This window comes from Mugil cephalus, chromosome 1 (assembly GCF_022458985.1).
Source record: "Mugil cephalus isolate CIBA_MC_2020 chromosome 1, CIBA_Mcephalus_1.1, whole genome shotgun sequence".
Classification (NCBI taxonomy): Eukaryota; Metazoa; Chordata; class Actinopteri; order Mugiliformes; family Mugilidae; genus Mugil; species Mugil cephalus.
In genome coordinates this window covers 23,206,829-23,221,550 of record NC_061770.1, presented here as the reverse complement: position 1 = coordinate 23,221,550, position 14,722 = coordinate 23,206,829, and the positions used below count along the sequence as shown (strand labels likewise).

The following is a 14,722-nucleotide window of genomic DNA, read 5'->3' as shown; positions in this document are numbered from 1 at the left end:
GGAAACAATTTTTCTTTTTCTTTTTCATTTCTGAGACAAAGCCAGAGAGCGAGAGAGAGAAAAAAAAAATATGGATTTCTGTTGATGCTGGAGAGGCCTCTTTTGTAAATTTACTGTGACCTCTGTGCTATTTAGTGTGTATTATATTGACAGGAAGCTAAGTTTGAAACGCAACGGATTAGCTCATCATATTTTTAGTGTGTGTGTGTGTGAGTGTGAGTGTGAGTGCGTGAACAGTGTGAACGAGTTAAAAGTGTAAATTGATGGGGTGAAAACAGGAAAGTGAAATACTGTCGAGGATGTCACTCCTGCAAATACTTCCTCAGAATTTCCTCACGCTTTTTTTCCGCCCTGACACCAGGACCTGAATGTGTTTTCAAGCCAATTAAGTTCTGTTTTTTTATTTATTTTTTTTATTAATCAGTTTTTTTTCACATATTTAGAAAATGTTTTTTAAAAAGAAGCTTGAGGTACAGCAGATGTGATTGCATACACTTCCTGAATGTTTCATCAAAGAGTTGACGCGTATAAAAAATGTAAAAAAATTAATGATGATAAATAACCAAGAATTGGACATTTTAAAACTGAATCAGCTGATTGAACGGATGATGCACCATTTTCTGTTTGGGGTTTTCTTCATCATATTGTAATAACGCTGCAGTCCTGAGCGTCAGAGCTGGGATCCGTCCACATGGTGCGTTCAATTTACCTCGGAGCTCGGAAAGACGTCACACCTGAGCTACAGAAGTCGGAAAAAAACAAGATGGCCACGTCCATGAAAGCTCCCGCCTTGTCTCGATATAACTTGTCGGAAACTTGGTGTTGTGTTCAATCATTTTTTGAGTCCAGAGAGACATTAAAGTTTCTAAAAAATATTATTGCTACAATGTAAAACTACATTTTGGCCATTTAAGTTACACAGATTCTAAGTCAAACAGAAAACTCGAACCAACTCATGAGTTTTTTACTAGAATTATTTACAGCAATGAAATCTACAAGACCACACAAGGCAGAAATTTATTAAAAAAAATATTCTAAAGCTTTAAATGTTCAACTAAAATGTAGAAAAAAATACAGTTAAATTACAGTTTGCCATGATGGTGTTTCGCACTGTTTCAGTTTTCGCAGGCTATGTTTTAGCTGCTGTTAGCGCGACATGAGCTTATAGTTCCCATATAACACATGAAAACAGTAACAGCATTTCTACATATGTGGAAAAATACTGTCTGTACGACCAATTTAATGCAACAAAAACTGCAATAAGAAGTGTTAATAAACTGAATATTACAGGAGCTTTTAATTACTGTTTACGCACGGGGCGGCCATCTTGGAAACTCAACTCAAGGGTAGTGAGACTTCTACGACTTTCTGAGAAGAAAATCCGACTTCGGGGATCGTTCTAGTTGAAAAGTCCAACTCGGAACTCAGAAATTCTGACTTCTGAGTAGAAATGGAACGCACCACAAGAATCAAGACGTCCATACAGGCAGGAAACCATGATACGGAAGCCCGAAGCAGCCACGCGTTCACGTATTATTTTTTCCTTTTTCCTGCGACAACGAGTTAATTTCCACTGTTTTTTTTCTCAGATCTCAAGTTAATTATCTCTAATTAATTTGAGAGAGTTCTGTCACGCTGACTGATGGATGCCCTCAACACTATAATGTAGTAAAATAATGGCCTAATGTGAGAGGTCCACTGTACGGTGAGCCGTTTTTTTTTGTGCTTTAATCAATATCCAAGATAACAATTACGTTTCTGGAGATCCCGAGACAAATAACTCAACAGAAAACTGAGGAAATTAACTCGTTATCACAGGAAAACACAGGGAATAATATGTTTGAATGCATGGCCGCTTTGGGCTTCCGTACTTTAAAGTTTTCCCGTGCTTTTAATTTGACCTCTAAATAAATAAAGTGGTTTAGATATCATTTCAATCTTCAACGTGAACTAGAAAGCAGCAGATACGGTTGATGAAATTAATAATAATTAAGATCTTTTTCCTCGTGATCAGACTTTCCGACAGTTTTCTAACGGCTGTCAGTGTTTTATTTTTCAGAAGCAAACCAAAGTGTCGTAAACATGATTAATTCCACTTAAACAAATAGATTTTTTGTATTATTATTATTATTATTTTTTGTCATGAGAGAGGTAACTGAACCCAACTCCAGGTTGACCAGTAAATGTCCCAAATAAATAAATAAATAAATAACAAGGTGTCACAGCTTCTACAGTAAATCTGGGACGGAAACAGACAAAGGAAATTTTAAAACTGATGCTAGGTCATAACATGTTGGAGGGTTAAGAGAAAGAAACACAAATCTCACCTCAGTGCATTCTTAAGTTGAATATCAAACGTGAAAAATGCTAAAAAGGCTGTAAGAGTTTTTTTTTGTTGTTGTTTTTGATTTTTTGTTTTTTTCCTGAACGCTGCAAATCATGGGGTGCAGGTCAGCTGCTGTGGTTTCCCCCCTTTTTTTTGTTCTGTATTATTAAAAATGATTGAGCTATTATGCATGTCTCTGGTAATTTATGATTTTTTGTTGTTGGTTTTGTAATTAAAATAAATTTCACTTGAAATGGTGGGAGCGTTATTTGCCAGTCGCGTGATGTCTCCGGAAATTATTGCAAAAGGTTAATTTTCTACGTTGGTGGATTTTAACATAATTCCTGGAAGAAGACGAACAGAACCACATTAAAACTATTACGCTTTGGTATTTGGTTACTGGGGGAAAATGAGCTAATATTACATACACAAGAGTAAAATGAACATTTTGCCAAGTTGAGGTCCTGACATTAATCAATAAGGACCTGAAGCATCAGTTCACATGAGGAAACAAACCAAATTTCTTCCAAGCCGCTGTGAACCACTGGTCAGCAGTTACCAGAAACATTTAGTTTGATGTTACTGCTGCACACGGATGTGCAAACGATGATTGAATCATTAGATAAATTAGCACAAACGTATAATATTGGTGTGACTGGGTTCTTTTTGTCTACTTCCAGGACTTTTGGAACAATTCACAGAAGTTTTGAGTCATTTTTATGCAGAACTGTAGATTAATTAACACCCACAAACTGATTAAAGAGATTAAGTACCTACTACATGTGTTCTATGTTAAACTCAACCTAGTGCTGCTTATAAATACACATTATTATCATTGTGCATTCAGTATTAAGTAACACGCAGGTTCAAATACTAATTTTTTTTTTATTTCAAACATGTGCAGCCTTGCACATAAACATACCTGATATAATAACTGCTGTGTGTGTGTATATATAATAATTACCAGTTGAAGAAAATAACTTTCAGATTCAAGCTTTAACTTTAAACATAGGTAAATGTAGCAGGGACAGTAAATCACCAAGCCAACGTCTCTAACCTTGTTTACTGATGTTGCACTTCACCCGAATGTTAAACACAGAGGAAGTTTAGAGTTCAATGCACCATTGTTCAGTTTTATATCTTTAAGTACCAACAAACTCTGGGGACTCCTTCCACTGGGACATCGACAAAGGATCCTCCGTCTGTGCAAAGTTTGAAAATAATCAAACATATCAGAGGTAAAGCTTCAGTGTACAGAGTTTACCGGTCGGGAACCTGAACTATTTAAATGAAAGTTACTGAACTACGTGAACTTCTAGGTCGTGTTTTACACAAAAAGAGAAAATGAAGAATTTTATTTTCCGTCTCTTCAGTTCCATCAAGAAGATCCGATCTCTCTGTGGTCTCCTCATTTACCATTTCACATACGTGCGCGTTAATAAAGAATCGACCCTCAGACAAAGACATAAAATCAAACATCATTTAATTTAAACTTTCACTTGGAACCTCTGGACGTCCTGATCCTCCACAAACCCCAGCATGTGTTCAGCATTTAAAGCTCGGTGCAGCGAGGAGGTCGTGAAGAGATACAGATGTAGTCGAAAAGCGCCATCTAGTGGTAAAAGTTGTTCCACATTTCAAGAGCAATAAAGTAAAAAAAAACAAACAAAAAACAAAAAAACAAGCTTAGACGCGTCATTCAGAAAGTGTAAACTTTAGTAAATCGATAGAAACATCGGCAGAATGTATGAACATGTATTTACACTGATTTCTGTTCTCCACATATAAGAAAGTCAGACATAATGGGTAAAATGTTAAAATACGAACGGACCGTGAAAGCTGGCGAACTGCCGTGATCAGCCATAACATTATGACCACTTACAGGAGAAATGAGTAATGTTTAAAACTTCTGGATATGACATTCATTCTCTGAGGAGGCACACGGGGTCATAATGTTATGGCTGATTGCTGTATATAGCACTGCAGCTATTTAGATTGAAAATATTGAAATTCACATTTGTTTTTTTGTATTATTATTAAATAACGAGTAGAAAAATACATTTTTTGTTGATAGAAAGGTGAAGTAACCTTGAACCCGCACACGATGGATCCTCTACAGTGACACTTAATAAAACGTCTTCCTCTGCCTCTGTTAGTGTCAGGAAGCCGCTGGCTCCGCTCAGGACCAGTCCCTCCCAGATTCATCACATTTTTTTTTTTTTGTCAAAGATAAACTTGTTCCGTTTTGGAGAAAACATGTAAAACGTTTTGAAGCCCTGCGTGAGTTTCATTTGCAGCCAGTTTGAGCCGTATAAAGTTTGAAGTGATTGCACGTTTGGGTCTAATTTTGGTTCTTTCGTCCATAATTTCAAATAAGGATTTACAGTTTCTGTGAAATGAATGATTTCGGCTAAACATAGTCTGGTATCGATGGAAACTTCAGGCACAGGTTTGTAATGAGCTGTGTTGTTGAGTATTCTTGTACATTTGTTGAATTCCTGTGACGAATGTAAGAACAAACTACTATACATAGACGTAAAACTATCTATTTTAATAATTTTTTTTTTTTAACCTATCTCGCAAATTCCATGCATAGAAAAAATATTAAAACTTTTTGGAATATAGTCGTTAATAAACTCCAATGATGCAGTTAAATCTCTGCATTATGTGTTTTTGTTCCTCTAAAATAAACTCATGTTCACGTACAAAAAACAAAAAAAAAACAAAAATAAAAACAAAAACGTTGTGGGGGGGAATGGGGGGAGGTCTTTCAGCTTTCATGAAAAGAAAGAAATTTAAAATAAAATCACATAAAAATCTGTACAAATGTTTCACGTCGCAGTGGTGCTTCGTCAAAACAGATATTTTCGACATGAGTCCGACCCGCATCGACACTCCACTCGGATCCTCTTCTTGGGGGAGCTGGGCAGCCCCACTAGACTGAAACTGGAGTCCATTTTGGTGCTTTCTGTGTCGACTGCATCGACTGCAGGTGAAAAGAGTTTACGCATTAAAAAAATATGTATATTACGAGCTTAAACTCAATTAAAAATTCTGAAAAATGAATCAAAAAATCTCTCAGGATCATGGAGACGTGAGCTCCTCGTTCAAACATGAGCTCAAGTTAACGTTTTGTCTGCGTTAGCAAGTCAAACCTTCTACTGCTGCAGCAGCTAAATATCAGTGGTGCAAAAAATCTTCCTCCAGCCTGTTTGAACTCACGACTCAAGAGCTTTTACCTTATATTCAGATGTTCATTTATAATAACTAGCTACGTAACAGACTCAACAAACTGATCCCCAAGGCCGGTGATGTTTAGACGTCGATACCGCCGGCCGATACCTCTGAGTCTGAGCGATGAAGACGTGCAAAAAAAGTGCAGTTCATCAAGTGGCCACTTGAGGCTCCAAAGGGGATCAAATCCCCCTAACAATAATAATAAAACATGTAAATGGAGCAGGAGAACCAGTATTGACAGCATGTTACGTCCATTGGCCAAGACTGATATCAGATAGAGAGATCGATAGATAGATGCTTTATTCATCCCAAATTCATAACCTGGGAAATCTCTAGTGAGTCTCTGATCTCAGTGTCAGATAGAAGGAAGTTCAGTAAAAGCGAGGACCATGCGGGACGACTCCTCCCACAACACGTTGGCCAGTATGAAGAGAACCTTCAAGCAGCTTCAACCTAAATGCTCCAGAGGAGCTGATTCCTGTGCGTGGCCGTCAAACTTTATAGCTCCTCCCTCTGAGTAGCATAAACTAACTCCTAGCATTTCAGACTTTGGAATAATTTAATGTAACCATCCTCTGCAAACTATAAATACTTATGTATCTTATTTTACTCTGTTTGTGTTGGATTATATCATTGGAGCTGTCACTTCATGGGAGCAGCTGCAGTCATTTCCTTGGAGGATTAATAAACTATTCTGATTCTGAATGTCGTGTTGAAATGTTTTCAATAATGTGAACACTTCTCAATACTATAAATTCAAGTCACATCTAAAATAAAAAACAGTGAGAATTTGAGCTGGTCACATACTAACACCAGTATTTTGGACAGACGACTATTACATAATCTAGTTTGTGTGCAAACCTGCAGAATCAATATACTCACTTTGCATCTTGTAGTCAAACGTGAGCTCCTCTCCCGCCCGAATGGCCCGAGTTGAAAATAAAGCAATTCTTGGAAGCCTCTCGTCGATGTTGTCGATGAACACGTTGTACACTTGCAGGTTGGGGTCACACTGCAAAGAGAACAAAATTATATAAAAAAAAAGAAGCTCTTTAGACTAAACATCTAAAACAGTTCATGTGACCTGTAAGTCACATAAGAAACATAACAGCTACAGCACAAGGCCCTGTATTAGGTTTAAATGTTCATATATATTCAGCGGTTAAGCTTTAGTAAGTAGCAATAAGTCTAAAGCACGATCTGTTTTAGTAAGAGAAAGAAAACATAACAACACTGAAACCTAGAACTGAACAGCAGATGGCAGCAATGAGCCGAAATTTCAGGTAGTTAAAACAGTTTCATAATATTCTTCTTCTTCTTTGCACGAAAACAAAATGAAACCTTTGGAGTTGTCATTATCTACAGGCTGAAAGTGGCCCCTGAACTAAAGTTTGACAAAAAACCTGCAAGTGGTTAAAAGATAAACTTCTCTTCTCTTTATTAACGGCTCCTGTTACTAATTGTTTCTCGTGTCTAATGAGAAAAGACCTGATCTAAGGAGGAAAAAAAAAAAAAAAAAGACACTCACACTGTGGTTGACGAAGTGTGAAATGTTTCCCAGGTGGGCGGCGTCGACCGTGTACACGTCCTCCACATAGTCCAGGTCAAACAGGTACGTGGAGCCCTGGCGGTCGTACACGTGACCCCTCCTCTCCGCTTCGTCTGTCGTGATGATCTGGAATAAAAAAAAAACAAGACGGGAACAAATACTGGACTCAGATCGGACAAACATGCTATAAAATCCCACCGCTTCCTAATCAGGGTTTGTTGTGTTTATTCCTCCTCCTCTGACTAACGAGATGTGCAGTTTGTGGCTGCAACATATCTATGAAGTAACCTCTGAAGTTACAGTGTTGGTTTGGGCAATTCTCCCCTCAGCTTTTTATTTCCTCCTTTCCTTTCCTCTGCAAGAACAGTTCCTTTTGTTTTAATCTGTTTACTGCGCTTTATAAATGTGACACCTGCATCAGTAAAAATCTAAATCACTGCAAAACATACTGACTCCAGTCAGTCATTTCAGATGAATCTATTCCTCTAATAAACCAGACTAAAGGTTGATGACCAGTATCTCTAACTAGCTCCACCGTATCGTTTCAAACCTAAAATATATTTATTTCTAACTCTGAGGAATAAACATCGTCTTCTACTTAATCTTTATGGTCTGGTTTTGCTTTTATGTGGCGTCTTATTGGAGAAACATGCATGTTTGATTTTTGACAGCTGAAAACAGACACATATGTGCACATTTTTAACCCGTTTGCATTCACTAACAATAAATAAATCATTTTCCAGGACATTTTACACACGTCGTACATGAACGGTAAGTTCGTCCGGGTTTTCCAGGATGCGTGGGAAACCTGCAAAATGTCAAAAGTCTAAAAAGGTTTGGTAGATTATCTGCCGTTTGCAAAGGGATTTGTGAATTAAGCACATTGTTGTGTAAGTATTTTTAAGATGTTACTTTGTTAAGAAAACTGACTCTTTCATTTGTCGCTAATTGTTTGCATATAGAAATCTGGAAATACAAATATTGTGTCAGACTTTGCTAATTAATTGCCTTTGTCCACACTCTCCCTATTTAAATATAAATAATACTCATCACTTGTCTTTCCAGAATCCTTTTTAAGGTAAAACATGATTCCCTGCTCTGCCTTTCACTGACTGGATATAAAAATAAAACAAACATTAGATGCCCTTTAACGCGGCCTCACCTCTCCCACGTACTCCATGACGAACGTGTTCTTCTTGATGTGCTGCAGCGTGCGGACGCCCCACCCGCGCCCGTTCTCCGTCTTGAAGATGCACAGGTCGAACTGGATGCCCTTCTGCACGACTCTGTTGGGGCAGTCGGAGCCGCAGCCGCACTGGGAGTTGCACTCGTATATGGGCTCGCCCGGCCGGATGCGGATCTGGCCCCTGTCGTTGTAGGCCATGCGGTGCAGCGAGGCCCCGGGGCAGCAGCCGTTCACCGGGTCGTCGAAGCAGTCCTTGCACTCGCAGCCCACGGCCATCTCGTCCAGCACGATGCCCGGGCCCACTTTGTAGTTGTTGATGTAGGTGAAGTTTTTGGGCGGGCCCTCCAAGTCGACCTCGTTTATCACGTAGATGCGGCCCGAGTGATTGCGAGTCTGATTTAAATGGGACTCCCACTGCTGTAGGTTTTTACGGAGCTTGGCTTTCTGCACCAGGGACATGGCGACCTCCTTGTCGAGCCTTTTGGGGACGGAGTGTCTCTTGCGGAGCCTCAGCTCGTGATCCAGGTCCAGGTGGAACAGTTTCATCAGTTTGGGGCATCTGAGGTTCCTCTTGGGTTCCCAGGTGTTGTCGGATTCTGGGAAGCCCCTCCACTTCACTAAGTAGAACTCCCCCTCCTGAAAAACACAAGAACTTAAATTGTATATAGTTATATTTTTGGAAACTTTAGTTATAAACCAATCAGGCATCATGTAGGTCTCCTATGTGCCTCCAAAACAGTTGTGACTCTTCATTGCATGGATGAAGGATGGGCAGGATGTTGTTAGTGGGGGTCTTTGGGTCCTATGGGTTGAGGGGAGGGGGTCTCTGTGGATCATTCCACAGATATAATTAAGGATCTAGTGAATTCTGAGGTCAGATCAACACCTTGTGCTGTTTTTCATGTTTTTTTTAGATGTTCCTCACGCATTTTTGTGTGTGTCTGTGTCAGGCTGCATCCTGCTGTGTAATTGCTATGGGGTGGGGGGTGTCTGGTCTAGTCTGGTCTGGACTAGGTGGGTGCTACATGTCCAAGTAACATCCACACGGATGAATCAGGTCCAAAAGTTTCCCAGTAGAACACTTTATTGTCACAAAACAATGTTATTTACTTTTCCTGTCCCTGGTTTTAATGTTGTGGCTGATCGTTATTATCAATATTAGTCGTCGCCTCGTTCTCAACGTGTGAAGTTTGTTACTTTCGTTTGAAAACTGTTGCTGTGACACGTTTTCAGGAAGCTGAACCAGGTCATTCTTTGAGCTGCAAAAAGCAGAAACTAATCCGTCAGGCTCCTAATATCGAGCAGGAACATTAGGAATGAACAAACAAACGGTTTGTTATTGGTAGATTCTGAGAGGAGAAAAAAGAGGCTCAGCAACATAGAGAAGCTTGTGTGAAGGCAGATAAGAGCTGATCTCAAGGTCTTTTCCATAGTAAAGAAAAACCCTTCACAACACCCAACATTAGACTTTGGCAAAAACTATTTTAAAAAGCTACGGCTGTTCTTATAAGGTGGAAATACAGATTAATCTCACGTCAGCTTTTGCAAAAATCACTAGTAAAAAAAAAAAAAAAAAGCACTGACAACACTCGAAATAGCTCATTATGATTTTGTGTAAAACGCTCTGTGTCAGTAGCCTTTTACTCCTGATGATGCGACAGAAACAGATCAGATTATTCTGAATCAGTCACCAGATGAAGCTGCATCTGATGAGCAGACAACTTCTCCGCCCGTTGTTTTTTTAAGCCCTGGAAAAGTGCGATAAAGGACGAACCCCCCATTCTCTGGTGATATCACCGGGTCCCAGACGTGACACAGACACAGTCAATGCTCACGGAGGATTATCAACAACGTATTGGAAACATTTGAGCCACTCAAAACAGTGGACAAATAAAAACAGGGTGTTAACTACTCTGCTCTAAGTTGCACAGAAAGGATTTAAGATAAAAAGACAAGAAGCCTTTTAGTAAGAAAATGAAAGGAAACAAAAGCCGCAGAGTTCTGAATATATATATATATAATATATATATATATATTCAGAACTCATATTTATATATATATATATAAATATGGTGAAGTAATGAGTTTAAAATCAGCATTTTTATCGTTATATTAAGATAAAATATAATTTCGGTTGCACTTTTAAGAAGATGTGTTGTATTTCAGTTCACAATACAAAGAAATAAAAAGGGGATTCTCTTTAATTTGTTAAAGACGTTTGTGTTTTGAAGTTTAATTCCACCTCAGAAATGTGTTTTTTGTCTAAGAAATAATTAAAAGTATCTTTTTCAGTCTGCAAACTCATTCTATTCTATAAAAAAAAAAAAGAAATTTGTGGGAAAATCGTATTGTAGAAGGTCATGTAACCCGGTTTCGGAAATCTTATCAGATCGTGAGTTGAGTGTATGGTTACATTCCTAGTAGATTTTATTTGAAATGACTCATTTTGTCTTCACGGTATCAGTGTTGTGACTGAGTCATATGGTGTGTGTGTGTGTGTGTGTGTTGTCAGGCCCGTGTGGTTCAGGACTTCCTCCCGGCCTCCAGGGGGCGCTGCTTTATTATTTCGTTCATGAGCTTAATGTGCACTGGGCTGTGATTGGAGGAAAGCCGATTGACGTCCAGTTTAAAAAATGGCTTTTGTGGAGAAGCCGGTCGCTCTCCCATTTTTACTTTTTGTTATCCGACAAGAATGTTGACATGTTTCATGTAGCCACGTGTTTTTAAATTGATAAAACAGTTTGTAGCAGTTTTATTGTCTTCCTGTTTTTGGTCAGGGATCCTAGGGAAGGGATTTTTCTGTATTTTATTTTGTTTTCTGTATGATAATCGAGTTAGAATTTGTGTTTTGTTTGTTGTTTTGTCCGTGTTAACCCCAATTCTGGTCCACATTTTTAATGTGTAAGAACCTGAAGATTTAAGTCGGTGAACAATGACGCGCGTCAGTGTCGATACATACCTTTGTCTTCTTGTAGTCACAGAGGAACTCCACCTCGTACTCATTTACGTTGGATCTGTTCACTCCGAGCTCTTTACAGTGGAGCTTCTCCCTGCGACACGCGTCCTCGAGCTCATCCCAGGACATCTTGCAGGCCACGCTGCAACCTGATACAGAAATTCCCCTTAGCAAAGTCGGTGTCAAACCCGCCGACGCTACACTTTAAAACCAGCACCGCTCCTTCCTGAAAAATTACTTTGATGCTAACGGGTGCGTCTGGAAGCACGGGTGTAAATTCAGCGAGTGTCACCGCGTGAAGAGCGTCTGAACTCGACGAAACGGAATCAACAACCTGAACTCTACAACCAAACCTACAGGAGACAATTTCTGCGATTACATTACCTCTAGAAATGCGCAAAAGCCAACTATCGTAATAAAAAAAACTAGTAAAAAAAGAACGTATCAATACAAAAGTGTATCACAAAACTGCAATGGAACCACGTTTTTCGCATTTCCTCGTCACTGGTGTCACCAGAAGTGATGCAATTCGTGTGAATTTAAGAGAATTATGGGAAACGGCGAGACAAGACTTGATGAGCGTTACAGCTCATTCGCAAAACACCTTTGAATGGACACACGTATGAAGCAGAAATTTATGCTATAAGAATTTATTTTTGCAAAAAACTGTATTGGAAACTGTTAAAATTAAATATCCGCTCGAAGGAACACGTCAATAGCTGCTTTCGAGTTTTTGCAGAAAACAGCACTAGATGAGAGTAGACATGTTTACAGATTCAGTCTCCGGTTACCAACGACTCACAAACAAACCAATGTTTTTGACTCGTCTCTCTTGTACTAAGGTAGACGATGAGTTGCAGCCTAATCTTCGTCAAACTGAACCGTCCCCTGAGCTGCTTAAAAACATCTGTCCTTGCCACCGTCGCCCTCAGGCTCGCTCTGGAGGTTGCAGGCTGGTTTTTGTAAAAGCGTCTTGAGACGATTTGTATTGTTATTGGGCGCTATATAAATAAAACTGAATTGAATTGAATTGAATGTGCAGCTCGCTGAAAGGTGAACGTGTCGAAAACCGTCTACAAAGTTCACTACATCAGTCAATATCTCCCGTTTACTCGTCCCGCTGGTCATAACACACACTGACACATGAAGCGAAAAAAATAACATCAACCATCCTCTGACAATGCAACGTTCTGCTCTGCGGCTGCACGTAGGCGCCGGTGTTTACTAATCACAACCTTAAATAAACTCACTGGGATTCTCTCACCTTGAACTCACCCATCTAGTTTCTGGTGCAACCTGAAAGTCCAGACTTCACAGGCACAACCCAACAGAGATAGTCAGTTACATCCAGTATTAAAACAAAAAATGAAACAAGTTTTTATTGAATATAGTAGCTTTTTTTTCCCAGCTTCTCACTTTGAGCGTTAATCTCAAATTCACCTTGAACTCACCTTCATCTCATTGCTCAGCTCCGAGCAACGTGATGAAAGTCCAGACTTCAGTGGCACGAGCCTAAAAATGACTAAACCCAACAGAGATAGCCATTTCGGTATTACTCTAAAAATACGACGACTAACCACGATGGTTAGCAGAATCTGAATAAGCTCTATTTCCTAAACTTGCGCCGCGGCCTGACGAGGAGAAGCGTGGTCTGAGGTGATAATGCACTTTTACATTCGAGCAGAGTCACACGTCCTAAAACCGACCGACTGCTGTGGTGTGACCAGCAGGAGGTTCTTCATTTATGATATTCTGCACAAAAAAAAACATAGTGTAAACAGCAGTAGCTCCTTCGTGTATGTAGTGGTTCTAATTATACTATAATTGACTCAAGCAGCTTTTTTCTCCAGCTTTACACTAATATCAGACAAACTCAGACGGACGTCGAGCTCTAAAGCAACCTGAAAGTCCAGGTGTCAGTGGCACAACCCTAAACACGTCTAAACCCAACGGAGACAGACATTTTCATCTCAAAATAAGACAGGAAAAATAACAAGAGTGCCAGATGGGAAAGATGGATCCCCTCAGCTGAACACCAACATTTTGCAAATGGGGGAAACCACAACACTAACGCCACTTGAATGACCTCTAGTAAATCAGTAATAAGCTGAAGTGAAAGTGTGGCACGACTTTCCACTATGAAAGAAAGCAGAGTCAGGTTTTTGGTAAAGGAAAAGGGAGGAGGTTCCGCATTTAAAAGGTGTTTTTTTCTTCTTCTTTGCGACACTACAGTAAACAAAACAGGGCTTCTCCAAATAAAAAGAAAACACTTAAATTACTCCAAATAATAAAAAAAACACTTAAAATTAGTTAATAGACTCGTAGTAACAGCATTAGTAGCAGTTCGTTCGCGTGTGCAATGAATCTAATGACGCTATAAGCGATATTAGTGAAACTATTGAATATTTTTTGCACTTTAAACGCAGTGTTTATTACTCAGCTCAGGGGGAGGTTCAATTTCCATAAAAAGACAGATGACTCCACGTCTATTTTACTATAAGAGAGCAAAAAAAAAAACATCGCAGATGTGAGTTATTGATCCCGGAAGTCCGCATCTGTGAATACATATATAAATATTTTTAAATCTAACCCGAGCCCTGCACGTGCAGCTTAACGTCACCGACATATTTAAACGACATGTGCAACTTTACAAACGGATACCCTAAAATATATACACCATGCTTCTGAGTTTAGCTAAAATTTAGTTTGCATGCCCCAACGAAGGAGAAGGCTCCATTTAACAGCAACAACTACTCCGTTGGTACGAACTTGCTTCCTTGAGTCACCGTGTTATACGCGCACAACGGTCTCCGTTACGACGACACAAAAACGCGACGCATTCTGGCACCCAAAGGGGTCTCCGCGTAATCAAGTCACCGCAGGAAAACAAGCGAACACTTACTGAAATGTAGAGTTAAATAAAATTAATCAATTTTTTTTACCTTTCAAATTTTCCGCCATTTTCCGCACAACCGCCAAAATAAAGGGAAAACTGCATTGGTTAGAGGGCCGTGCGGCAGAGATGAGGGCAGTGGCTGCTGATTGGTTGAGCGTCATCTGGCAGCCCTCTCATTGGTCCAGAGGACTTCCGGGGTAGGCCGGACATTACGATTTTGTACAACCTTTATTGAACAAAAGTGTCACAACAAAACAGTCCAGATAGATAGATAGATAGATAGATAGATAGATAGATAGATAGATAGATAGATAGATAGATAGATAGATAGATAGATAGATTCTCACAAATATCTTATTATTATACATTTTATTAAACATTTGTTCAACTAATTGTTTAATTAAAGACTAACTTGAACATAAGGATATGGACATAAGTCGTGTCTTCTTATAAATCTACTTATTTTATATAGCTAGTTTTACATAATACATACATACATAGATGCAAATGGATAGAAACGAAAAATAACAGCCAACAATTTAAGAATAAGGACTTTTAAATTTTAACTCATT

The 14,722-nt window shown here is 39.2% G+C and overlaps 1 protein-coding gene across 1 annotated transcript; it reads right to left on the bottom strand.

The window, feature by feature from the left end:
* Positions 1-3,792: 3,792 nt before the first annotated feature.
* Positions 3,793-14,275, bottom strand: LOC125020725 (histone-lysine N-methyltransferase SUV39H1-like). The gene is made up of 6 exons (XM_047606187.1): positions 14,197-14,275; positions 11,258-11,403; positions 8,275-8,934; positions 7,092-7,238; positions 6,446-6,575; positions 3,793-5,312 (listed from the first exon to the last, which is right to left on the bottom strand). Exons 1-6 carry the CDS (start codon positions 14,213-14,215, stop codon positions 5,179-5,181), a joined length of 1,236 nt encoding a protein of 411 aa, XP_047462143.1. The 5' UTR covers positions 14,216-14,275; the 3' UTR covers positions 3,793-5,178.
* Positions 14,276-14,722: the final 447 nt, after the last annotated feature.